Below are 25,899 nucleotides of genomic sequence, written 5' to 3'. Positions count from 1 at the left end.
GCGGGGGGGCGCCTAGCGCCGGCGTCATGCCCAGCCGAGGTCGCGAGAGGATGAAGGTAGGTTGGGCTGTCTGTCTGTCTGTCTGTCGCCAGTCCCATAATTTTGCCGGCCCGGCGGGCTCGGCCCCGCCTTAGGCCGAAGGCCCCGGCCCGGCCATTCTGGGAGAGCTGGCTCCACTCGGGGCTGTGGCGGCTCCCCGGCCCCGTGCTGCCTGGGTGCCATGGCAACTCCCTTTGGGGTGGGGTGCGGTGCGGTGCGGTGCGGTGCGGGAGGGGTCCGCCCCCCCCGGCTATATCCCCGCCCCCCAGCCGCCTGGCCCGGACAGCTCCAGTCCTGAGGCTGGGGTGGGTTGGGACCCTCCGTGCAGGGGGCTGCTGGGTCCCGGGCAGAGAGCCGGGGTCTCCCAGCGCTGGGCAAACCTCTGCCATGAGCAGGACGGGGCCTGACAGCGCCCGGAGCCGCAGGGAGAGAGCAGGGCAGGGCATCCCCTGTTGGCCCACCCAGCTTCTGGCCATGGGTGGGTTTAGGGACACCTGGAGCCTGGGGGTGCATCGCTGCCCATCTTGGTCAATAGCCCTTGCGGGACCTGCCCTCCCTGAGCTTTCACTCTTGCGAGTCCAGCTGTGTGTTCTATACTGATCTCTTCCCAGTCGTGCCCCTACAATGGTCCCTCCAGAGTGGGGTTAAGGCTCATTGAGGAAGAAACATTCGCTGTGTTTTTCTTTCTCACCTGGGTTTTGTGGCTTCAGCATCTCTGCGGCTGTAGCATGAAACAGGCTGAAAAGAGAAATAGTTGTTGTACTGAAAAATAGGGAGTCCCTGTGCTCTGAGCCCATGAGGTTATTGAAGCAGAAGGAACAAAGGCTCTAATTTACAATTCACCATTGTTGCAGTTTAGCTATTTTTGCCCTTTTCTGGGCCTGCACTGTGAACTTGGGCATGTGAGTTTCATTTTTAATCACTGCTGCACTAGCCCCAGACAGGTGTATTTGGGTTCATATCATTAAAGAGGAATGTTTCCCCCAGAAAAATGCTGAGAGCTAACCAGCTCCCCTTGATTGGTGGGATTAAAGGTGGTTTTAGGTGCTAATGTAACCTGCAATTGCATCCTGTCCAGTGTCAGGAATTCATCTGATCCTTTCAAGTGCCTGATATGCTGTTTATGCCTTTCAAATCTATAAGAGCTATATAAGTTTCCTGTGACACCCTTTGCAAAGCAGTGAGGGAGGTCCTGCAGGAGTCAAGTGAAACCATACAAGTAAGAACTCTCCTCTTCTGTGCTATTGATAGTGCCCTTCCCCAAATGCCAACTCCATGACTGGAAGCTTCTGGTGAAGAGAGAGAGTGGGTTTTGGCAGTGTCCATGCTCTGCTTCATGTCACTACAACTTTTCCCCTATTTATTGCTATTTGTTTTGTTTTAATGGGTTTTTGAATTCTAATGTTGCTGGGTAAATCTGCGGTTACTTGTAGCTTCTTTTGTTTGTCCTTCTGTTCCACAGTTTTGTGGAAATTGTGGAGTTGCAGATCAGGCTGAAACAATAACACACAGAAGGACAAGCATTTCTATGGCACAGTCAGGTTTGGGGCCTCTCTGATCCCACCCAGCCCTCAACCTGCACTCTTCTCCCTCCAGGCACTTTGAATGTACTGTGGTGGACCATGCATTGACTGTTTGATACAATGGCAGGAGGGTGCAGTGCTGAATTGCCTGGATAGTTCAGACCCCCCCATCTCCAAGTGGTATGGCTGTAGAGGCCACTATCCTGAGTCTTAAAACAAGAAGGAGTGGTGAAGCTCCTGTGCTGATCCCACTGACCAGTTGGAGAAACCAGATTAGAGGCAGGTGGATGAAGATTCACAGGTGACTGTGGTAAGGTTTCTGGGTTGTGGCTCTGCATGCTCCCCTTAAGGTGCTTGTTGCTGGCAGTGCATAATGACTGTCAGGTGTTGTCGTCATTTCCTGACAGGCTGAAGTCCACCCCATGTCCTAAATTTGCAGTCTGTGCTGGGGGACCAGCAACACAATGATGAAGCCAAGCATTTGATATCCCTCATGTGGACATAGAGGCTATGAAGAAGCTCAACAAGAACAAGAAGCTAGTGAAAGAGCTGGGTGAGTAGAACTATGCTACCAATATGCCTGTAATTTGTGGGGATAGAGGCTACCCTGAATTATTGGGTAGTGTAATGCAATGCAGACAGTGGGCTGGCATAAATTCTAGGAGATGGGGGAGAAATGCTATTATTAAAACTCTAAAGAAACTTGCCCCAAAGGAAGATATCTCCTGGAGGTGTCAGACTTTACATCTGCTAGTGTATCCAATGTGACCACTGAGGAACTCACCTAGGAGTAATGGACTCCTACTCAATACATTGCTAGTGAAGAATTGTCTAAAGGTGACTTGTCCAAGGATACTAGATCTAAAATGTGGTTCTTTAAACAAGGAAAAAGCTCTCAATTACTTTTGTAATCAAGATGAATTATTTCTTTAACATTAAGTCATGATGTATATCCCACCATTGAGGACAAACAGCTAATCTGACCAGCCTTTGTAAATCCTAAATGCACTGACTCCCATTTTCATCTGGACATTGGAAGAGAGCTACCATGTTTACTCCAATTCCTTAGAAATTCAATCATGTAGCAGTTTTACCCCTTACTGTAGTTCAGGGGAGCCAAAGAGCTGCGTGGGGTGCAAGTGGCTGAGCAGTGCTAGAGGACAAATTCACCTAGTTGGCAATTTCAAGTCAGCAACTTTTTTGATTGGGCTGTAAACCATTGAATTGCAAGTGTGTGATTTATTATGCCATGCTGCTGGGTAATGTGACTTTAGTTAGCTTGATCAGTGCTATTTTTGCAAGGTGCTTAGAACAGATTTGGTTTGCTTGAGTTCCTATGTCTGTTTCCTTAAACCTTGTCTATTTTACTGTTAGCCAGTTGAGTAGTTGTATTGCAGTAAACTCCCAGTGTAGACATAGCTTACATATTGGGGTAAACTGCATCAGCACAGCTGCACTGATGGCTAAATCCCAGTGTGGGTCCTGAGCAGCAGCTCTCTGGTTTATAGAGAAGGTGGGTGAGGTACTAACTTCTATTGAACCAACTTCTCTTGGTAAAAGAGACAAGCTTTTGAGCTCCATAGAGGTCTTTGGGTCTGGGCCTGAGGAGCTGGGAAGCTTGTGTCTTACGCCAGCAGAAGTTGTCCAAAAGAAGATAGAACCTCTTCCATATCCTGGGACCAACATGGCTACAACACTGCAAACAAAGTCTGATCTGTTCTGATTAATGCACAGAGCTCTTATTGTAATGAACAGATAGATCCCTTATCTCTCACCCCCAAAATCATGTTGATGCTGATGTGTGTTGGGGGGCTGAGGGAAGGAGGCAGTTTTCCTGTCTTACTCCAGAAACTGTCCTGTCTGATATTGGGATTACCTGTGTTTAAGAAACATGCCAGATCAGTAGTGAGCTTCAGTCTAGGCTTCTTTCCAAGCATAACTTGCTACTTAATGCAGGATTCTCTGAAGACTCTGTAAATACACAGAGCCTTTGCTCTGAGCACCTTGTGATTCTTAGAGAAACTTGCAAGCTGTTGCTAAGTGAAGTGTAAATAAAACCCTGTATTAAAATAGGCATGGAGAGAACTGCAGTGTCCTATGCATAATCTTTTTTCATAGCTAAGTAGTAAGATGCCTTTCTGGCTTCAGAGTCCCTGATCAAACGGATTCCTCGTATCTTGGGTCTGGGTCTGAACAAAACAGGCAAGTTACCCTCCCTCCTCATTCGCAATGAAAACATGGTGGCCAAGGTCAATGAGGTCAAGTCAACTCTCAAATTTCAAATGAAAAAGGTAAACAAAAAATAAATTCCAAACCCCCGACCCCCAGTTACACAACATGTGGGCGTCAGGACAGTAATGAAGTTATTGGCTGCTGGCCATGGTACATAGATTTGCACGTTTAGGGCTGGACTGCAGTTGTTCTCCAGCTTTATTATTAAGGAGGCTGCCAGTGGAAATCAATCTCCCTTTGTGCATTTAGGGAACAGAAAGCTTTCAGATGCTAACCTGAGGGCAGAGGGGAATTTACAATTTGTTTCAAATTATAGATGCAAGTTAAGGGGCCTGAACTTGGAAAATGCTGAGTGCTCTTGACGTGCCCACTGAAGTTAGGAAGAATTAAGGATGAGCTCAGCACTTTGCATGATTTGTTTTCTGCCATTATGGAGGATGTGGTCAAGCTTCAGTTATCCAGGAATTAGAGTAATAGGTTTGTATTCTATAGACTGATGTATGTAGTAGCTGAAGCTTTATCCTTAATATTATGTAAATGAATTTCACAGCTCTTACAGGGTGAAACAGTGAGTTTCTAGTAATGTTTTCTCGTATTTGCTTTAAAACTTCTTTTGGTAACTCTCAAGAAAGTTAATGTAGAGGATGGAACAAGAGTTTTAGATTAAAGAACAGTCCTAATTCTAATGCTTATTATTCACATCTGGCATCATGATGGTCTAACCCTGACTCATAGCAAGTATTATTGCTTGGCTGAGTTCACAAGTCAGTGCAAGCATAAATCAATTTACATCCATCTGAAGAAAAGTATTCCCCTGTCAACCTTAATTGGCCACTTGATTTAAAAACAACTTGAATGAACCAAGAGCAAAAGTGAGAGCTTTTTAACATGTCAGCCTTTCATTGAATAGTTGGAGCTACTGACTTCCTGACACTGCAGCACTGATCTATTGTTTCCATTTTAAACTTTCCCTCAGTCTGTAATCTGTCTAGTTTTGAGCAAATTTGGTAACTAGGGCGTATTCCTTATAGAATAAAAAGCAACTCTGAGGTGCAAAAAAGCAGAAATTAACAGCTTTGTATCTTAATGATTTTTCTAATATAAAAAGTGTAAACAAAACTAATCAGATCATTGTAAAACAAATAGCCTGTGCAGCATGAATTAGTGGCTTGTGGAAATTTTTGGTGGGGAAGGAGAGAGATTTATCATAAATTTGACTGCATAGGGTAGGATAGAGAGGGTATTGGACTGGGTATTGATAAATTGATTTTTTTAGTGAAGAGCAAGTGACTTAACCTGTGCCTCAAGTTTCTGATTTACAAAACAAGAACAATTATACTTCCAACCTTTGTTAAAGTACTTTGAGATCTGCTAATAAAAAGCACCATATAATCAGTTGACTAGTTTCATTAACAAAGATTGCACGCAGTTGTTTAGCATGCATGTTTAGTTAAAGGCATGTGGAAGCCAGTGGCTAACTTATGTTCAACTGCTTCTGATATAGAAATTGAAGACAAAAATTAGGTTTTGAGCTTGATAGAACACAAAGCTGTTAAGATCTAAAATTTGCAAATGGTGCATTTAATGGATTCTTCAATTATCAAACTTTGCGAACTTTGAGATTTCATAAAGCATTTACAGGCTGTACAGGAATTATTGTAAGTGGGGAATTGTAAACCGTGTAGAGAACATTTTATCCCTTTAAAAAAGATTTATGGGGAGATTCAATTGCAATCTACAGAAAGATTCCAAAGATTTAAAACAGACCCTTAATCTAATTACATACATTTTTTGACTCAATCTAGATACGCTATTGTACAGTGGTCTGTAAACTGGCTTCTGTAAAATCTGCATAACTGGAGTTGAATAATGACATTGTTCTTCTGCATGCCCAGGTGCTCTGTCTGGCTGTGGCTGTTGGCCATGTGAAAATGACTGAGGACAAGTTAGTCTACAACATTCACCTGGCCATCAACGTCCTGGTGTCCTTGCTGAAGAACTGGCAGAATGTGTGCGCGTTGTACCTCTAAAGCACCATGAAGGAAATCCCAGTGCTTCTGCTAAACTGGCAGTAATAAATGGTTTCAGAGCATCCAGTCACTGTGTCCATGTCTCTTCATCTACAGTCTTCAGTCTTGTAGGACTCTTCCCAATTGCGTTGAGTAGTTGTCTCTTTCTAACAGACTGAGATCTCTGCTGTACCTTGCCATTGTCTCTGTCACCTCTGGCTTGTGTGCAACTTTTAAGTTGGAGCTGATTCAGGACTTTAGAGCAACCCGTATGCTATTGAGAGAGTTCCTAAAGTTAAATGAGAAGCAGCAGTGACAGCACGGAGGATTCTCAAAGAACTGCAGAGCCAAATGAGTTGAGCAGATTGTTGTCCTGAAAGTTCCTGCTAGCTAGTCAGACGCCTTCAACTTGGAAAGATTTCTTAATGAAACATTCTTTTTTAAGCCCTCATTTAGAATGATGTCTTCACAGAATTTTATAAACCTTCAGCACCTCCACAATTAATTTTAAAGTCCAGCGAGGGGTGTAGAAAGTATCATATACTCCAAAATCAGTAGTATTTTATAGTTCATCAAAGCCTTAACATGGATAGACCCGTAACTGGCCTTTATCTTGGGAGTACTGGGAAGTATGCACAGGATTGAATAGTTAATAGTATGGTTTCTAAAGAGACACCATCAAGATAAATACCAAATCTGTCTGAATTTTGTTATTTTCTAATAACACTTATGACAAATTCCAAGATGTGAAGGGGAAATAGTTTTCTCTATTTTCAGTTGGTTTAGTTTTTTGACAGTGAATGTAGTCAATTTCTTTGTCTACTTCACAGTAAGTGAGGAGAGAAACTTCTTAAAGGATAATGGCTAAAATCTCAAATTTGCAGAGGGGCTGAAACCATTTCTATTTACTCACTTGGAAATGACATGAATTTGACTGTCCCTTTAAGGGAAATACACATAACAGCTTGTTCCCTTCACAGTGGAAAATTTAGTGGGAGCTGCGAACTTGTCAGTGTGCCTGTGTGAAGTGGAGAGGTGCTTCATTGTTAGAGAAGAAAGAAAAAGGTTGTAAAGCTGATGTTTTACTGTACCTCATTCTAAAAGGATAAGTAAGATTTAAATATATTAAAAACCAATGGTAACTGTGAGTGCAGTTCCAAACCACACTGACTAGTCTTGGCAGAGATTTTCTGCTACACTGAAATCCTTCCATGGTGTCTTGCATTTTTAATGCTTTACAGGTTTTTTGGTTACTAGGCATCAGAAACTGCATCTCTAATTTCACGGGCCCTATCACCTGCTTTGTTCCAGAGAAAAAGCATGCAAAAAGTTTGTCTATGGGATGATTCAAAGTGACTTTACCTTTTTAATGAGTTCAGTATGTGAGAAAGGTGGCAGGTAGCCTTACACTGTCTATCCAGAAAGAACAGGAACATCAGGGCTGGTCAAAGAGGATTCCCCTCAGCTGGCCTTGCCAATGTATGTGGAGGGGAGGAGATGACCACAGGTACAGGTGGCAAATCATTTGACTCATTGACCTTGGCTGAGACTGCCAACAATGGGGCTAATTACTGAAGACTTTTCATGGCTTTTATAATGGCACCTGTTTGTTTAAAACTGGACTGAGCACAATTCCACAGGCTACTGAGCAACCATTGGTGGTTGAGAACATGACCCCTTCCAGCCTGTACCTGGGAGCAGAAACCCACAGGTGAAGTCTTCATGTTCTATTACCAAGTCCCTCAGCCCTCCCCTTTCCTGGGATCTGCACTCTGCTTTCTCTGTTCAGCAGGTCACTAATTAATCTTCACCTTTATTTCTAGAATGTACTGAGGTAAAGGAAGCCACCAACATTATTCACTTTTTGGATTTTGGGGGGAGAATCACTGCGTGCCAAACAAATGCAAAAACTTACTAAGCTTTCCAAATGGTATGGCAACATTCTCAAGAGTGTCTCTAACTTTACAAGAGTTGCATTGAGCAGGATGTACAGCACCATGACGACAGTGGCTCTGCAATTCCATACTGCCAACATGCAGGTAATTGTTATTTTAAAAGGAAAGGTGACAGATCCGGCTTAGTAAGGTTTACTCCATGGAGTAAACTCTCCTGGAGACACAACCATATACCTTCAAATAAGAGTTATGTGATGGCTCCAGAAATCCTATAGTGGCTTAAATGGGGAGCTAGTGGCCTGAGCTGAGCACTAACATCCTAGTTCCAGGCTCAAAGAAAACATGGCAATGACAAAGGTGAGCTGTTTCCCATGGTAACCTTGGGATGATCTTTAGATGAGGTGTAAGGCTGGGTGGGTTCAGTTATTACCTTGACACAGTTAACCTAGTGTGCCATTGCCTACTGTTTCTGTAGGGCTCCTTCCTCGATAGCCTAGAAAAAGGATATAGGATTACAGCTGTCACTGTGGGCTGGGAAAGGTATTGGCTCCATTATACTGTCCAAACTTCAATCTGGGTGTTTACATTGTCTGCCTCAGTTCCCCCCTTCATTTTAATTGTAGACAGTATTGATCACTTCCTGCCCCAAACTGTTAAAACAGCTGCCCTGCTCCACCCTGGAGGTGGCTGCTTTTCAGTGGCAAGTAGTCACACAGGTGTACTTCGTGCTCACGAGCCTGTGCCCGAGTTACAGGATTTGTGTTGGACTTGCGTGGCATCTGCAGTGCTTGTTAAATCTGGTGGAACTTGGATGTGTTGATGAAGTTTGAGTTGAGATGTTGGCTTTGTTCAGGCCTAAAATTCCAAGCAAGAGCAAAGGGAACAAGTGTGTTTCCTACAGCTTGGCCAGGAACCTTATTCATCCTAAAACTCTCTGGAATCCTGGCTGCTTGTCTGATGTGTGCTATTGCTGAAGATTGCCATGGCTAATAGATAATTGCCAGCTGGGCCGGTTGGGGCCACAATAAGGTGAATTGGCTTGTTTCTTGCTTGTCACTGAGCCATGCCCTCTCCACAGTCCTAACCAATCATGCCTGCAGTAGCAGCCGCAGCCACTGTCATCTGAGCAGCTTGCTTTGCAAGCAAAGGACTTGGCTAATCCCTGTCAGTCACTGTAGTTGTTCCTGTTTGAAAGCAAGCTGAGGAAGCTTTGGAGGGAACCTGGGAAGATGTGACTGGTAGGCTGCGTCAGTTAAGGGGGTGGCAGATCTTACAGCAGAGCACCAGGAGTGTGAATCCAGAGAGCGGCTGCTGCTTGCGTCTGAGGGAGCCTGTAGAAGTCTTCTATCAGGTTATTACTGTCACAGTTAATGATACTTAGCTGGAATGTGTCTGCATGGGATGCTGTAATGCTTTCCTTTGGTGCTGGCTCTGTTATGATGTCTAGATTTAAACCAAGCTTTAAAAGGAGAATCTCTCTGCCTTTGGTATGATAATAAAGAACAGAGTACAGGGGCTTGGTCTTTACTGCTTATGTGCTCAACCAGTCAACTGGGCTGGTATTGATCAAGTGGGAACATTGCTTGTTAATTTCAGTGCTGGGCTTTTTAAATCCTCAGAGGCAGCTGGAGAAAATGCCTCCTTCATGCCCACCCCACTGATTACTACAGTGTAAGCACTTGGGGGCAGGGTTTGTATCTGTGTGTGTCTGATGCACCAAAATAATGCTGGTCCTTCTAATAGGGCAGGGCCTGCAGCTTAGCTCATAGATCAAGCATGGTATTGGGGAGTTCTGGAGAGAGCTTTAGCTGTTGTAACAGGCATACAATTAAAAAAAGCAGGTGATGTGCGTTAACCTGGGCCTTCCCCTTTCCACTTCTTGCTCACAGGGAACAAGCTTACCCGAACAGCTTGGGTAAGACCTGATTTAACAACCTTAGCAGCAAGGGTGGTGTCTCTGGGGGATGGTCTACATGGAACAGAGAGCCCCAGAGGGGTTTGCTTAGCAGTCAAAAGGTTAAATCATCTCGTTTGCACCTCAGTGAATGTGTTTGGTCTCTTACCCTCCAGTGTGGGGGCGTCTTTACCCCTGTGGTATGGGGGTGTGTGTGGAGGGCAAGCTCTCAGGCCATGTCCCTTTGTGACTCTGAGCCCTTTGGAAGCAACAGTGCCCCTGCGGAGTGGGGAGAAGGCTGTCTACTCCCAGCTGGAGGAAAGAAGGTCTGAACCACTTCAGTGGGTATCCTAACTTGTGATTGTGGGTGTTATCCATGCAAATGTCTGATTTGGCCACAATGGTCTCTAGTAGCAATGAGTTCACAGCTTAACAGCACCATGCATTAAAGAAAAAGCAACGTTCTATAGGAGTGTGTCCAATTTACTTTCCCTAAACCATCCATTGTTTTGTGTTTGTCCTGTCCCCTATTCCATCTTTAAACTGAAGGGTCAGACTTTTCAGTCCCTCCATGATCATTGTTGTCACCCTTAGCAGAACTCCTATTTCTGTCTAAGTCTTTAAGATTCTCTATTTGCTGCTTGCTCTTCCTTCACATTGGATCATGAAAACAAGCTATTTTCACTTCCGTGCCCTAGTATGTACTGTTTTGGTTGCATATCCTAAGGAAGAGAATATTTAAGTTCTTTATGTAAATAACATTCAATTGTACTGGAAAACGTTTTTGCAAAATCTTACGTTTTGAGTCTAGCCTACCTCATTGTGTCCCTTGCGGATTAGAGAGGAGATGGGATAGAAGAGGAGACAGGATAGAGAGCCAGACTGGTCATCAGGACTCCTGGGTTCTGTTCTCCAACTTGTTGTTGACTCCTCAGTAACTGACTTGATGTCTCCCTCCTGACCCACCTTCGAAAAGCTTTAAAACAGCCAGGTGCTGGATTTTAAGTGTGGCTGTTTAGTGCCCCTGTGTGGAAGCCATCTGGCAAATTCTAACAGCTACCAGTGAAAAGCACTACACAGGTGTCAAGTATTTATAAAGCACTATGCTGCTCTAGTTTATTGCTTAACATCTGTGACTTGGCTTCCACCTGTTGCACATCTTGGCTCTATCTCCTTAACGTACTCATTTGGCTCCTCTTCCCCTAGTGCCTGAGCACCTTTCCCTGGAGTTGTCCTCACAACATACCTGTGAGGGTGGGCTGGGCTAGTATTCCAGTTGTACGCAGCAGGAGCTGAGGAGCACAGAGGCTAAATAAGGTCGTCAGCGGTTAGTGGCAAGACAAGGACTTGAACTAGGTTTTCCAAATCCTAGGTGGGTTCCCAAACCACTAGGCTGCCTTTTCTCTCAGGTGTTGGTCTAACAAGGCACCTCAGTCTTGAGCTGCAGACCCCTTCCCCTGCTTACTATTCAGTTCCCACAACCCACGTGAATACCCAAACCCCTGGATGATCTGGCAGCTCTGTTCCTGGCTTCCCTCCTGCTTTTTCAAAAACTTGATGATGACCAAGTTATTTAGAGGTTCAATTTTGGAAGGGTTTGTGCTGGGTGACTGGCTTGCATTTTTTTCCTTGGGCTGGCTTGATCTCTGAACAGTACAGTGACCCTATAGCACCAAAATCAAGAGATGAGAGAAAACAGGGAGGGGGAAGAAATTTTGCTCTCAGTAAAGGCTTGGAGTATGAAAAGAAGGGGGTGGAACTCTACAAATATGCCTTGCAAAATGCCCAGGCAAGATCTCAGTCCACCCACAGTAATTATACTTAGCTCTTACATAGTCAGCTTCCAAACATTTAAAAAAATGTTAACTAAGTTCTAATTGTGATGAACCCTTATCACAAACCCTCCTAAGCTTTTATTGCTAATTACTTGTATTACTGTGCTCCTTTTGGGGGATCAGTGCCGGGTTATGCTAGAACTGTGCAGACAATCCAAACCTGGAAGGGTTAAAAGGCCTTTTGAATACCATAATCTTGCAAATAAATCAGTGGGACTATTCCCAGTGCATAAGAGTAGATCATTGTATGAGTAGGGCCTTAAGAACGCTTCTGGGTTTATTTCCTCTAAGAAATTCCAGTATGTACTGGCAGTTCTGCTTTTTTTGGGTGCAGGGTGTGGAGTTTAAGCCATAATCTCTCACCCCAAAACTGAGTGTTTTGAAACATGAATCCGGATCTGAAGGTCCAGGTAGTTTTGTAAGCCTGATTGGCTCAAAGTGTAAATTTTCAATCTGAAGTGTACACAAACTGGCAGGTAGTTTCTGGGGTGTGAGCAACATGTGGGAAGTGAGTGGGTAGAAGATACCAGTACAAGGAATTGTGGGATAGATCTTGCAGGATTAGCCAAATGGAGACCAGCTTATGTGGGTTTTGTTGCCTCCCCACTGCGAAGTGCGCAAGTAGGGGCATGACTCACAAGTGAGCAAGCTCTCAGCCCATACCCCACTGCCAAGTACACCGGCATGGGTTCAGTGCATGCCTACATGTGCATGTAAAGGTTTAGACTGTGCATGGCTGGCAATAACGGGCCAAGCCTCCTGTATTTGCACAACTGGGACAGGTGGGTCTAGGCCTGCCCAAAACTGAAGGCCTGGCCCCTTAGGTAAAGGGGAGGAACTTCCAAGTCCAGGCTGCAATTGAGTACTGGGGACAACACAAGAGAAAACAGGAATCAGAGAGGTCCAAAGGTTTAAAAATCAGGGAAGGGGATGTGGAGCAGGGAACACCCACTGCTGCTCAAAGGCCCAGAAAAATTCTGCCTGAAGGCGTGATCGAATGAGCAAACAGACATAGGCCCCACAGGTGCAGAGCACCTCTTGTCCAACTTCCTCCTCCTGGAGTAATGGATGGACATCTTGGCTGGACGAGGAGGTCCCACAGCTTTGAGGCTGCAGATGGGGTGTGCCTGGATCAGGAGGTGCAGCCAGAACCTCAGAAAGGGGTTCCGGGGCAGCTGGAAAAGGAGGCCAAGCCTGCTGTGTGGACACACCCACCAAACAGCACAGTTCGTCTGTAAACTTGGCTGCTCATGTGGGGAACCTCTGGCTTGTTCGTCCCCCTGCAGCAGCACCAGGAGTTGCAGCCCTAGGATTTCAAGAACAAGTCTCAGCAAAGACCGTCGCTATTCCCCTTGGGTTGGGAGCCTTTAGTGACTTAGTTGTAGAGGGCTGCCCCTTGCTCGTATCTGCTGAGACTGTGGGGCTGAGTGTGTGGGGCTTCCAAGGTCTTCCTCTTGCCTGAGCGCAGCTGCTCATCTTTAGCCACTCAGGACATGGCCTGATTGCAGCTTTAATCCTATTAAGGGAACAAGCAGCTTTGTGGGATGCGATGGGATTTTATCAGTCAGGGCAGCGGCATGACATGACTGCCAAGAGAGCGGGGGTTCCAGCGAGTGCAGTGCTGTGGGAAATGAGATCTGGGGTCTGTTGCAATGGGTGGGAAAATTGGCAACTGTGGCATGCTGCTGTGATTTCCTGGGGACAGCTGGGTATACTGTACAATGGGGACAGTGGTGCTGCAATGCTGGGAAGGGGAGATCTGGGGTTACTATGGAGACAGCTGCAGTATAAACATCTTGACTTGTGCTAATGAAATCCTCGCGAGACAAATGTCAAGTTTTCTGGAGGCAGCAGCTGTCTTCCCTCCCCACATTTCCAGGCTGGGTCAGTACCACGTCCTCCCCTCACCCGGCCGCAGTGCCATGCCTTCCAAGGTGCAGTGCTTTACTCCCTCTCCCCTTCCATGCACCAGGAGCAAGCAGATCTTGGTTAACAGAGCTCAAACCCCTTCAAGAAACTGCTGGAAGGAGCCAAAAGCATTGCAAGCGTGCAGTGTTTACAAGGCGCAACGCGGCTTATAAACAAGGGACTTCTCTAACGGCTGGGAGCAGCGAAAGCACATTCCAGGGAGAGCAAGTCTGCAGAGAGATCTGCTTCCCAAAACGGCCTGCCTTGCCTGTGAGACATACTCTTGTTTCTGCTCAGGGGCTGAGCAGCATCTTCACGAACGTTTGACCTCGTCACAGCACGCTCCAAGCATGAATGCATCCTCGTGGCCCCTGGGAGGTAGGTCTGTCTCATTTATCCAGATGGGGGGAAAAGACGCACAGAGCTTAAGGGACTTGCCCAAGGCCACAGAGGCAATCACTGGCAGAGTCACTGGGCCATCATTCCTGGTAATGAGCAGACCAGCACTGAGTCCAGTGCGTGGGGTGGGAGGGGAACTCAAGGAGGCAGAGGAATAGCCCAGTTGGTGTTACCCTGCCTTAGCCATCCAGTGTGCTGCTTGGAGTCCCCTCATCCTGATACACCCTCATAGAATTGTACTGCACCCAGCACTTGGCCACATTAAATGAGAATACCCTGTCCTGCTCTAGTGTCTTCTTGGAAGATTGCAAAGTGCTCTAGTGAATTAAGCTTCACGTCAGTCCTGTGAGGCAGGGAATCTGGATATTTTAGATGGTAAGTACTTTGCGGAAGAGACTGGTCCTGACTGTTTGTACTGCACCTAGCACAATGAGGCCCCGACTTGGTGGTTGCCTCCAGGGTCTTCTCCAGTATAAATTTTTAGGTACGTTTTTTTTACATCTGGAGAAACTGAGGCCTAAAGAGAAATGACTTGCCCAGGCCTCAGGAGTCCCAGTCCAGCACTTGGTCCACTAGCTCACCCTCCTCCATAATGATCAATGGGTGGTGTGAGAGAAGTTAGAGGCAAAGGTGTAAGGAGGGGTTTTCAGCTGAGCTTTGAAATTCGAAGGATCAGTGAGGCGACAGGGAAACAGGGAGGTTGTGCTGCATGGCAGGAGCTGCAGAGAGGGACCTAGTCCTGCTGGTGGAGAGGAGTGAGCTGGGATCTGATGAGGCCGAGGTCCCTGAGGCTGGCTCAGACATGAGACCTGGAGCAGGGGCCACATCAGAGCGTAGGGATGAGAAAGTTGCACTTCTCTTGATGCCGGAGACTTGGAGGAATCTGATTCCTCGTGTCGGAGCAAAGGGCTGGAAGGCGGCAGACCTGGGTTCGCTCCCGGTCTCTGCCACTGACGTGGAATGGAAGTGACTTGCCCAAGGTTATGTACGATGTGCCTCCGTTTCCCTAGCCATAGGAAATGGATCACTTGGCTTCCTCCCAGGGGGGCTGTCAGGCTTCGTTCATCAGTCTGCTAAGTGGTGGGAAACCAGTGGACGGAAGGGGCTCGTGGGCTGTTAGCTTGCCCACCGTGCTGCTTGCCCCCTGTCCTGGGCTGGGCAGGGGAGGGGGCAGCCCGGTGGCAAGCTTGTAACTGGGAGAAAAGCCAGGCTGTGGGAAGGGAGCAGCCGTAAACACATGCTCCGATAGCAGAAGAATGTCCTGCTGGGCACAACGCTGCGGTGCGGCAGGGAGCGCTCTCCCTCGGCCCACCCGCTACACTGCCTGCTTCTCCAAAGCCAGGTCCTATGGGACAGGCGTTCCTCCCCAAGACAAAGACCTGCTCCAAGGTAGGCAAGGAGGAGAGGCAGGGGGTGGGTGGAGGGGAATATTTGGAGGCAGGGGGTCGTTGCTCCAGGCTTCCACAGGGTCTCTGACAGGGCAGCTCCCAGGAACAACCCAAAACTCAGGCCTTCTTGGCCTTGTTGCTTCAGACTCCCAGGCCTGTCTCAGGCTGGTGTCCCCCCCCCTGCCCACCACCAGGGTTTTATTCATTAGGAAGGTGGAAAGTGGGTCATTGTGCTACAGCTGGGCAGGGAATGGGAGGGGTGCGGTCCATTGTGCTGCTGCAGACATGCAGCCCCGAGGGACTTTGCCCTGGAGGTGCAGGTGAGCCTGCTGGGGAATGGCAGAGGCCGGGGAATGGCAGAGGCCAGGGATGGCCTCAGAAGAGACCCTGACAGGCCATGTCTGGGCACAGGCAGGGGCAAAAGGGGCTCAGAGGAATGTGCTTGTTCCCATGCGCTGGGAAGGGATGGTGGCAGCAACTGTCAGAAGAGATGAGGTCCTGGCCCAGGCTGCCCATACTCCTCCCTGGTAACAGAGACCACGGAGCTGATGTAATGAGCATCCACAGAGAACTGCGGGGAGGAAAAGAGGGGGGCAGAGAATGGCTCACCCCCCTTGCCCCTGTCTGGCCCAATGAGGATCTGTAGGTTGCTAACTACAGGAGGGGGGCCAGGATCATGACAGGCAAGGGGAGATGTGGAGAGGCCCAGAGGGGGCCTGTGGCTTAGCCCGAGAAGGGCAGAGTTCCAGGTGGTTGCAGGTTCAGTATGAAATGGGGTGTCTACCATGGCAGGGCAGGGCTGGATTGCGGCTCCCAGGGCCATAGGCATTCAGGGGATGTTACATGTATGTTACATTGCATTGCCCCCCAGTTTGTAGGATGCCTCCCTGAAATGATGTACGAGGGCTTTGTCCGTAGCCCCGGCAGCCTTGATGGGGGGAGCGAGTGCCTGTGTTTGAGTGGGCTGTGATGACGGCTGCTCAAGGGGGACCCGTGTAACCCGTTGCTAGGGGTGTGTGGGTCCTTACCTGCCACTGCTTCCTGCTCATGGGTGTATTCCCTGAACTGCAGCAGAGGAGCCATGTGGAGGTCTCCCCTGACCTGTCTCCCCTCAATGAGCTGCCCACGCCACGACTGACTGTGGCTCAGTGTAGTTCCTTGTCTGGCCCTGAGATCACACTGGGATTCTGTAGGCTGGGTTTTTGCTGTGAGAGGGGAGGGAAGGGCCTGGAAAACCCAGAATCCCTGCCTCTCTGGGGCAAGAGGAACCCCTCCTAAAGATCAGCACATTCCCTGCCTGCTTGTTCTGTTTCAGATGCTGATTTTTTTCCCAGATGAAGAATTCTGCTGCCTTTCCGTGGCATGGGTTCCCCTCTCACTGTCTGTCTCGCCCCTAGGGCTCCGTGGCACCTCCTGAGCTCCAGAGAGCACTGCCATTCCTCTGCAGCGTTCCTTCTCCTCTTCCTTCAGCTCCCCATCTCGCTTCACCCACAAATCCCTGACAGCCTGGAAATCAGGGATCAAGGTAGGGTCATCCCTCTAGCACCCCACAAAACCTTCACATTGAGCCTCCTAGTAAGCTCATATAGGTAAGCACCCAGGGGGGTATTTGGTAGTGTCACTGAACTGATAGATAACAGGGAGCAGATTTTGGACTTACTTACAGATGACTTTCTGCCTCAGTTTCCACATCTGTAAAATGGGGATAATGATACTGACCACTTTCGTAAAGCATTTTGAGATCTGACGAAAAGTGCTGGATAAGAATTAGGTGCTTATTATTACTTAGGTTGTAAACTCTTCGGGGCAGGACCATCTACTTGTTCTGTGTCTACAGCGCCTAGCACAGTAGGGTCTTGGAGCTCATAGGTGCTACCAAAATGCAAATAATAGGTTGTCACATTTCTGATCATCATTTCTACCATACCAGCTTTGCTTATCTCTATCGTATGAGTTGACTTGTCTCACAGTTCTCTGACTCTCACTGATCTAGAAATCACCTGTTCTCTGGCCTTGCCTACCTGGGGGATGCTTTGTAAAATTCCCCACCACTGCTAATGCTAGCTCTGCTCCGGTTAGGTACGTTGGTCTGTCTGGCCTATGCTGGCTGCTGGCTTTTAGGGCTCCTCTGAGAGGGGCTGGGGGCTTGATCCCTCTCCCATTGTAGTCTGTAACAATCTTTCTGTTGACTTCAATGGGAACTGGACTGGAGGATAGTGGTGCTTCAAACACTGCTGGCTGATCTGTGTTAGGGATCCCAGGGTTGCTAACACCACAGAGCTGAGCTGGTGTTAGCAACAATGAGGAGTTGTTGCACCTACAAGGTTTTGGTCCTTCCAAATGCAGCCCACAGCTGGAGCACGGCGCAGGTACTGCCACTTGGAATAGCTGCCCCCGACCCAGCAACTCTTCATCTTGTTCCTAATCTCAGCTGAAAACCTCTCCTTTCCACCTTGCCATGTCTCAATCTTGCTCTGTCTCTGTTCTGACTGATTTCACTCTCGTTGTAAATAGTAACAGTCCTGAGGGCATTTGGCTTGTATGAAAGTCACTGTGTAATGTAATGTAATGTACCATTACACTGTCCTGTGTTGACTGTTAGATTGGTGTGAGTTTTCTTTATTTCCTTTTTCAGTCTTTGAATCATGAAACAGATTTCCTTAAATCACGCATCCAAACTATACCTTATAAACAGGCTTGGAAGAACTGGATTTTCTTTATCCACTGAAATTATAATGTTTATTTTGAAGCATTTTTTCTATTTTTATCAATTTTTAAACTTTCACAGATGTGGGAAACTATGGGGTGTGTGGGTCAGGCAATAATTATTTAATGGTAGACATTGCAACTCAATAAGTTAAAGCTTTATAACTGTTAAAACAAATTGTCAACATCACATGTCAAAATATACAAATTAAATATTCCTAAATCAAACTCTAAGTTCTCAAGCAGTTTTTCTTACTTTCTTATAGGTAAATTTTGATTTTTCATGGAAGTGTGTGTGTGTGTGTGTGTGTGTGTGTGTGTGTGTGTGTGTGTGTGTGTGTGTGTGTGTGTGTGTGTGTGTGTGTGTGTGTGTGTGTGTGTGTGTGTGTGTGTGTGTACAGTGAAGTTGATGTTAACCGACACATACCAATAAAAATCTAAACTTGCTTATAAAACATACACCAGAAATACCCCTTCTTTATTCTTAGTGGCAGCATACTCCGCAATGCACAATACTCACCGATCAAGTCTTTCTAGGTTATACAACAATCATACACTCCCACATGGACCTAGCTGCAGTATTGAGGCCTTAATTTGTGTTTGGTTTGACATCAATAGGCCAACTTGACTCGTGTTTCTAAAGTTTACACTGGGGCCCTAGTGGAGAATAACCACAATACTTGGCACTTATCAAGTATCATTGACCTACAAAGGAGGTCAGTGTTCTATCCCCATTTTACAGATGGGGAAGCTGAGGCACAGAGGTTAAATAATTAATGAATACATGAAACTTGAGTGGCTTTCATCCATAGCTCCCAAAGTTCTTTCCAAAGATGATTAAGTGGCTTGATACGAAGAGCCATAACCCTGTAATGAACGCAATAGCCTAGTTACAAAGCAAACGATACCGGCTGTAATCTGATAAATACAGGGCCTGTATCTTCTTACTCATCCCTCGATGTCCTCCTGCGTCAATGCTTCCTTCCTTTAATCCTCCCTGACATTGAAGGGGCAGAGTCCTTTGTCCATAGTCTTGTTGCACAAATCCTGGCTGCTGACAACTGTTACAGCAGAGTAGAGGTATGGAAGTATCATATACGTGATTTTAAAATGCAGTCATTGGGATTAAATTAACCCCAGCACTTCCTACTGTTCTTGCACCAACCTAATAACGTTTGAGCAAAATGCTGCAGTGACTTCCGGTGGGATTTTCAGTCCTGCTCAAAGATGAATGCCAGACTCCATCCACAGCCAACGGGGCAACTGGGTTTCATTCCAAAGATCCATAGCGATCTCCCCACTACTTTTAGCGAGCCTGAGATGAGCCCACTTGACGTGGTCCTGGAGGGATGGAGCCATATTTAATACCTGTTCTCAACCTGGAGAAGGTCTTGATGCTGATGCATCCTTTGCAATGGGTCAGGTGTTAGCCAGAAGATAGGCTGGGCGGGCCTCTCCATGGAAATGGACAGCATGGTGCGTCTCAGATGCTGGCTGTCAGCTGAGCGCCCTCAGATTTCATTTGTTTGGAAGCAGCTGGGTTTCTAAAGAATGGAGGAGGCTGTGACCCACCCACCCCTTCTTTTCTCAGCTGACACCCGGTGAGGAGAGGTTGGGTGCCTGCTGCCATCAGTTCATGGTAAGAAGGTAACAATCAGGTAAGAAGAGGCAACTGCTTGACTCTGAACTCTATCCCTTAATCCAGCGGCTGCTCTCTCTAGATGGGGGAGGTTAAAGAATGGCCATTTCTAGTGTCATATGGGCAATCTAGTCTGGGAGAGGGCTCAGGATCTGCTGGGCAGGATAGGGGTAATGTCACAGACGGAAGAGAGCTCAAACAGGAGGAGTGTTTGGTTTGCCCTTTCAATGCTGCTGCCTTAGCCCCATGCCCCCTTAGTGGTAATTTCCCCCCCTTTCCTGGTGGTATCTTGTGCTGATTTGTCATTTATAGGAATTCCCAGAGTGGATCAGATCTGTGATGTGTCTCATCCATTTATCCTGTCTCTGACAGTGACTGGCACCAGTTACTTTCAAGGAAGGTGCAAGAAACCCTGCAGAAAGCAGATGAGGGATAATCTGCCCCTCAGGGAACTTTCTTTGACTCCTCAGAATTAGAGATTTGTCTCAAATCTTGAAGCATGAGGGTTAATATCGCTTTCGGAACTACTATACTACAGAGTACCATATCGTACCTCTGGATAGTCGTTATCCATACAAATGTACAGTCCCTCTTTGAATCTGGGTAAATTCTTACCTTTTATGTCCAGTGGCAATGAGTTCCACAGTCTAATTAGTCTATATACAAATATTTTCTTACATGGGCTTTGAATTTGCCACCTTTTAATTTAAGTGAAAGTTTCCTTTTCCTTGCTCTTGTATTATGAAACGGGGACAGCAGAGGCCTCCAATCCACGCTCTATTCATTTAATCAGAGGGGACATGTTAAAATCATATTAATTTCCTTAATTTTCCATCAGTCTTTTCTATCTCCCTTCATTTGAGTGTTTCCAGGTCCCTGATCAGTTTTGTCCCTTTTCTCTCGTTCTGCGATATCCTTTGAGATGGAGTGACCAGCCCTCACACAATAGCAGCGGATGAAACACCACCGCTGATTTATGCAAAGGCATTCAAAAATTCTCTGGATTATTTTCCATCCTGTTCCTTCTGCATCCTGATATCTTGTTTGCTTTCTGATCCCCACTGCCTATTGAGCAGTTTACAATGATGCTAGTTTCCTGGCTGCATTGGTGCAATTAATTTAGAACCCCATAAAGTATCTGAGAGGTTTAAATTTTTCTCTCCAGCTTTGTATTTATCCACAATGAGCTTCATTTGCCATCATGTTGCCCTTTCGTCTATCTTGGTTAGGCCAAACTGAAGTTCTCAGTCCTTTTGCAACTTGAGTAATCTAAATAACTTGGTGGTGTTGGTAAATATTGCTGTTGCGCTGCCTGCCCTTGTAAGGGGGTGGCCTGCCCTTTGAAGAGCCAGGTACTTGGAGCTGGCAAGCCCTGTACTGTTAGCTCTGCTGGCCACCCCTGGGATGAGGTGTGGGGTTTAATTAGAACCAGCTGGGTACGGAGGAGCTGGTCCCTCTGTAAAGGGCAGCAGGAAGTTGCAGAGGGAGGGTGAATCTCAGGAGGCTGTGGAGGGACTGCAGGATGAGAGGATCCTGCAGGGAAGACCCTGAAACCAGAGGCACTGTTCTAGATAGGAAGGCCTGGCAGTAGCCTGTTAAGACAGGAAGACCCCAAACCCCAAAGGGGAGTTTGGGATGGTGCCCCGTTCATGGCTGGAGGGCAGATCTTTGTGTTGCATTTAGAACTGTAAACCATTAAACGAAAGTCGAAGGAGGGCTGCTGTGGCTGGGTTCATAAAAGCCTTTCTTGAGTCTTACTGAGGAATCAAGAGGGGGAAACTGAGGCAAGGGGTTGTGTTGAAGGCTGCTCTGAAACCACGAGGGGGAGCCTGGGAGGAGGCCACTCCTTCGCAAGCCCTCTCGCCCGATCATTAATAGATACATTAAACAGCACAGGACCTCGTATGGATCCTTGAGGCCCCCGTAGATAGCTGTTCATTGTGATAAAAATGGACCCTTCAATCCTCCTCTTGGCTTCCTGTCTCTTGGCCTGCTGTTCTCTGCCAGTACTCCACTTTTGATCCCATGACTAAATGTCCTTAATAGCCTTTTCCAAAGGACCTCGCCAAAGGCCTTTGAAAGCCAAAGGGTCTGTCTACATTGCAGTCCCAGGGTGTGATTGCAGCTTGTGGTGTAGATGTGCTCAAGCTGGCTTTAATCTAGTGATCTCTAGTGCCTGGGCAGTGAAGTGGTGGTAGCATGGGCCTCAGCATGGGTTATACAATTCCCCCTCCCTTCCCCCCCAAACTGTGGGTAGTTACTAGGGTGGCTAGCCCACCCTGCCATGGCTTACTCTGTTCCGCTGCCTGAGGTGGTGAGATTAAAGGTCTACATGAGCTGCAACCACACCCCATGATTGCAGTGTAGATGTAGACTCTTAGAAATGGAGGGCTGGAAGGGACCTCGAGGTGTTCCAGTCCAACTCCCTGCACTGAGGCAGGACCAACTATATTTAGATGCATCTTTCCTAAACAGCCAGCTCATTCTCCTCTATCCACTACATCACTGGCACCTTCAAAGAGCTCTAATAGGCTAGTGAGACACAATTTTCCTCTTCAGGAGCCATGCCGGTTAGATCCTATCAGACCGGGCTCTTCCAGACGCTTTGTTCTATTTTTAATTATCCTTTTGACCAATTATATCCCTCTCTAGCTGCATGCCCCCTCTGAAGGCATGTTCTTCTCTCACAATTCTGTGCCCATCACACTGGCTTCTTTATCTCTGCAGCGTGTTAACAAAACAGAGTGCTGATGTAAACTTGCAGCCTCTTCAGTGGGATGATGACATGGCTGCAGGGAATGTTATTAAATGATGATACTAATAAAACCATGAACTTTGGCAGCCTTCTGTACAATACAGATTAACTCTTTCCTCACCACTCAGCATTACTACTGGTCTGTCTATACATACTCCATATATACTTGTCTAACTCCATCTTTTTCTCTCTCACCATCTGCCTAAGCAATCCGTCCACTGATTCCCTCTTTGTTCATCAGTATATCTATCCACCCATCTTGATACATACTCTTTGAATGTATCTACCATGCACCTGTCCCTGTGGTATCTGGGCTCCTACATACGGAAGCTGCATCTCAATCTCACTGCAGAATGTGACCCTTTTTTTCCCTCCAGTGTTGGGAAATATGTCTGTCAGTGAGTCCTGCACTGGGTTAACCTACTTCACTTTCTCCTTTGTCGAGGCAGAAAGGGAGGGTGCAAAGTCAACAGCTCTAGTGCCTGCTTGGAAAACATATATCTGCTGAGCTCTGACACTGCTGCTGGCAATGTTCATTTTTGAGCTGGATCCTTAAAGGTGGCTGACAAGGTGATGCAGCGCCTGTCCCTCTGTGGCGGCAGTTCGAATCCAGCCCAGGTTAGCAAAAACTGAAAACTGTTCCCAGGTGATGAGGATTCAGTGTGATGAGTCTGTTGGGTCTCAATTCCCAGTAGACAGGGGTCCATGCTGCCAAATTCAGCAACCTGGGGGCACCGATTCCTCCCCTTGGTGCCATTCTTGGCTGATGGGGGGTGGGTCCTGTAGACTGAGCTCTCCCCTCATCTCAAGGGAGAGGGTCCTTCCTAGCCAGGATTAAGGCACAGGGGCAGAGGTGGGTGTGTGTTAGGAGATTGCCCAGTCACAGGCCATGCTGTCTGCTGTGGACAGACAGAGGAAGCAGGGCTGTCAATCTGCCACCTTTCCATCAGCACCAGATCTGCTGATTGGAAAAAAGCCTTCCAATAATCAAAGCTTTATTATGTAGCTAGAACCATGAGGTAGACATGACAGTAGCTACCTGGGGGACACAGCCCTTCCGAGCCATTAATCCTCTCAACCCCTCTGTAAGAGCAGTATCACTACCCTCCATTTGATCAATGGGGAAATGGAGGCACACTGAGGGTAAGCAGCTGGAGGCAATGATTTAAAGGAACCCAAATTATCCATGTTTGCCGTGGGGCCTCTAGGACCCTTTTGGTGTAGAATCTTTGAGGCAGGAGACTGGCCGGCGATTTCAGTGTGGGAGTTTAAACAGAAGGATGGTGAGAATGGGTCCGTCGAGGGAAACTCTGGCGTCAGAGCGGCACAGAGGTCTCTCTTGTCTCCTTCCCCGCCATGTTTGTAATGAATTCCTCCCTTTGTAACTGTTTGAAACCAAACAGCAAAGCAACAGCCTCCTGAATCCAAACACCACCCACCGCCTCCCTCCCCGGTGACGCCTCTGTGCTAAGCAGAGGAGCTGGGAGTCATTGCTGGGTGAGAAACTGCTTTAAAAATAGCACATTTGAGAGGCGTTCTCCCTTCTATATATGGCAGATATGCAGTGCTTCTGTAGGTGCCGTGTGTCCATGGATCTCAATGTAATTTACCAAGGAAGGCAGCAACATAATCCGCTTTTTAAAGGGTGAAACAGGCCCACAGGGGGACGTGACTTGCCCCAGGTCACACGGCAGTGGGTGGATGAGGGCTCTAACAGAGAATGGCAGCCGTTGCCTCTGGGGTCTCGGGCTTGATTTCCTGCCGGGTCTATCCACTGTGGCAGGGCTTAAAAAGGGCTCTCTCTCAAGAGAGAGAGAGAGGCGGAGCGAGTGAACCAAACTGAAACAAGGCCGTGCTGGGGGTGTCTGAAGAAGTCAGGCCTGTTTCAGTTTCCATCAGGGGGCAGTAAGCCGTTGAGTAAGAAACCTGTATGCAGCCTGTTCATTGCTGTGAAATCCTTTTTCTCTAACGGCTTTGTCCGCTGTTACGGTAAGCAGTGCTTCGGTTTGGGAAGGCCGCCTCGTTCTTCAGAACACTGCTGGTCACACTTCTGAAGAGACGACCCGCAGGTACCTGAATCTGTTTGGGCCTGCAGGGTGCACGTGGCTGACACGCAGGGAGCTACTGCACCGGGCCCAGTCTGAGTGGGGAAAATCTTGTGATTCCATCCCAGGAGAGGTAAAGGCATGACACACGAAGGGGGGTGCACTCAGGGTGGGGTCACCCACTCCTTCCCCGAGCCAGGAATAGAACCCGGGGGTCCCTGGTTCTAGCCACTAGGCAACACCCTCTTCCTCCGCCAGTTATAGAATCCGCTGCCCGCTCGAAGTGCTAAACATGGATGGCTTGAGGAGAGCCTCCTTTGAGCTGCCCCAGCCCCAGCAAACTCCTATCTTTGTCCTTCTCTTGTTGGTGGCGACGGGTGGGGTGGGTGAGGCAGAGCGCTGTGGTACGTGTAGGATGCCCCTAGTGATGGTGCCCGTTGGCAGCTGTGCAGCAATGGCAGGTAGGCGCAGCCGCATGCGTGAGAGAGACTCGAACGCCTGTGTTTGAATGCCAGGCTGCACTCCGAACGAAAAGAAACGTAACTCGGCTTATCCACTCCCTGGGGCTCTCCCCCATCTGTCCCCTGGCTCTGAGGCCTATATCTAGGAGATAAGAACATGCATGGGGGGGTTGCCTGCAGGGAGGCATCTTTCCCATCAGATGGTGCTCTTGCTCCATCATCAGCTGGGTGGTTTTCATGCCTCCTGAAAGGATGCTGGAGCTTAAGTGGCCAGGGGAGGCTAGGTCCAGCTGGCCGCTGGGGGAAATGCAATGAACGCGAATGTTGCTGCGGGCCAGTGACTCACTCCTTTTTGGAAATGGCTTTGGAGCACGCCTCTGCGGCCAGCTCACTGGGGAGGGAAAGGTCATGAGCAAGGACTCCGCAGCGTTGGCTGCCTTGCGCCTGCTTCAGCAGGGATGAAAGGGTGGCATCGGAAGGGTAAGGGCGGCTGAGCATGTGCCAGGCAAGTGGTCTCAGCGGAGTGGGCTGGAGAGGGGATTGTTTCTCTCTCCCCGCCCTCCCATGGCATAGTGCTACAGAATTAGCTTCACGATGGGGGATGCCGTCTGCCTGCCTCTGAAGCACCTGGCACCTGGTCTGTGCTGTGGGATGGGCCTGTGAAAGGGCAGCTGTGGGGAGAATCCCATCTCGGGCACTTGAAGGGCTTACTTCTGCTGGTGGAGCTCCTTGCTGGTTAACCTGGACTCCCTGCTTCCTTTTCAGCAAGGAGCAGCTGAGGCCACTGCAGGCGGAGCTGGCTGGACCTGCATTGCCTTCATGTGCAGGTAACGGGTCAGCTGCAGGGGCAGGAGGGATTTGCAGCCTGTGCTGGGGGAAGCAAGGAGCTGACCTGCTGTTCCAGGGCAACCCCTGACATACTCCACGGACTCTGCCAAGCATGAGCCGCCCCTGCGTTCTGGGTGCCTCCAGGCTCAGCAGGAGGCTGGTGGGTGCAGAGCCAGCAGCCTGCCATGCCGTTGGTTTTGGCAGTCTGGGTGTTTAACCCAGAAGAACGTCTGGGCCTCTCTGTCCCCCCCAGAAGTGCTCTAAGCTGTTCCCATTGCCCCATCAGCCAGTTTCAGAAGCAACTCGGCCCCCATCAGACGGGGCCCCTGCGGTATGGCTGCCT

General features: G+C 48.0%; 2 protein-coding genes across 15 annotated transcripts in view; both read left to right on the top strand.

Moving 5' to 3' along the window:
* RPL10A (ribosomal protein L10a) lies at positions 1–5,894 on the top strand. Of its 11 annotated transcripts, none has more exons than XR_010916878.1 (6): positions 347–1,258; positions 1,636–1,872; positions 1,970–2,115; positions 3,681–3,853; positions 4,111–4,271; positions 5,690–5,894. XR_010916878.1 is itself a non-coding variant. In XM_067531566.1 (6 exons), the coding sequence occupies exons 4-6, from the start codon at positions 2,073–2,075 to the stop codon at positions 5,822–5,824; spliced, it is 321 nt and encodes a 106-aa protein (XP_067387667.1). In that variant the 5' UTR covers positions 451–941; positions 1,027–1,258; positions 1,636–1,872; positions 1,970–2,072; the 3' UTR covers positions 5,825–5,894. The 11 variants fall into 11 exon arrangements, 6 of the variants coding, with proteins under 6 accessions (XP_067387669.1, XP_067387666.1, XP_067387670.1 ...); XR_010916879.1 differs by having other exon boundaries at positions 353–1,258; positions 3,681–3,764; XR_010916880.1 differs by having other exon boundaries at positions 356–1,258; positions 3,711–3,764.
* A 3,033-nt stretch (positions 5,895–8,927) lies between these two features.
* LOC137142286 (inositol 1,4,5-triphosphate receptor associated 1-like) overlaps positions 8,928–25,899 on the top strand; it is a 30,918-nt gene continuing 13,946 nt past the window's right edge. The window contains exons 1-3 of one of the 4 annotated variants that reach the window (XM_067531560.1): positions 13,535–13,713; positions 16,520–16,647; positions 25,494–25,555. The gene's annotated coding sequence lies outside the window, so the exon portion shown is untranslated. Of the gene's footprint in view, positions 9,050–13,534; positions 13,714–16,519; positions 16,648–24,131; positions 24,212–25,057; positions 25,209–25,493; positions 25,556–25,899 lie in introns of those variants that run through there. The other 3 variants (XM_067531561.1, XM_067531562.1, XM_067531559.1) reach the window with 3 other exon arrangements.

This window comes from Emydura macquarii, unplaced genomic scaffold (genome assembly GCF_026122565.2).
Source record: "Emydura macquarii macquarii isolate MOO-44397 ecotype Brisbane River unplaced genomic scaffold, CSIRO-AGI_Emac_v2 contig_3220, whole genome shotgun sequence".
In the NCBI taxonomy this organism is placed as follows: domain Eukaryota; kingdom Metazoa; phylum Chordata; order Testudines; family Chelidae; genus Emydura; species Emydura macquarii.
Note: the sequence above shows the minus strand (reverse complement) of the source record. Positions and strands in the feature narration are given on the sequence as shown.

What these genes read in the sequence shown, in the direction of transcription:
- RPL10A (XM_067531568.1), top strand. Translation starts at nt 2,073, where the DNA reads ATGAAGAAGCTCAACAAGAACAAGAAGCTAGTGAAAGAGCTGG. An exon ending in GAAGCTAGTGAAAGAGCTGG is followed by an intron (nt 2,116 to 3,710) that starts GTGAGTAGAACT and finishes TTCTGGCTTCAG; the next exon opens with AGTCCCTGATCAAACGGATT. An exon ending in TCAAATTTCAAATGAAAAAG is followed by an intron (nt 3,854 to 5,689) that starts GTAAACAAAAAA and finishes CTGCATGCCCAG; the next exon opens with GTGCTCTGTCTGGCTGTGGC.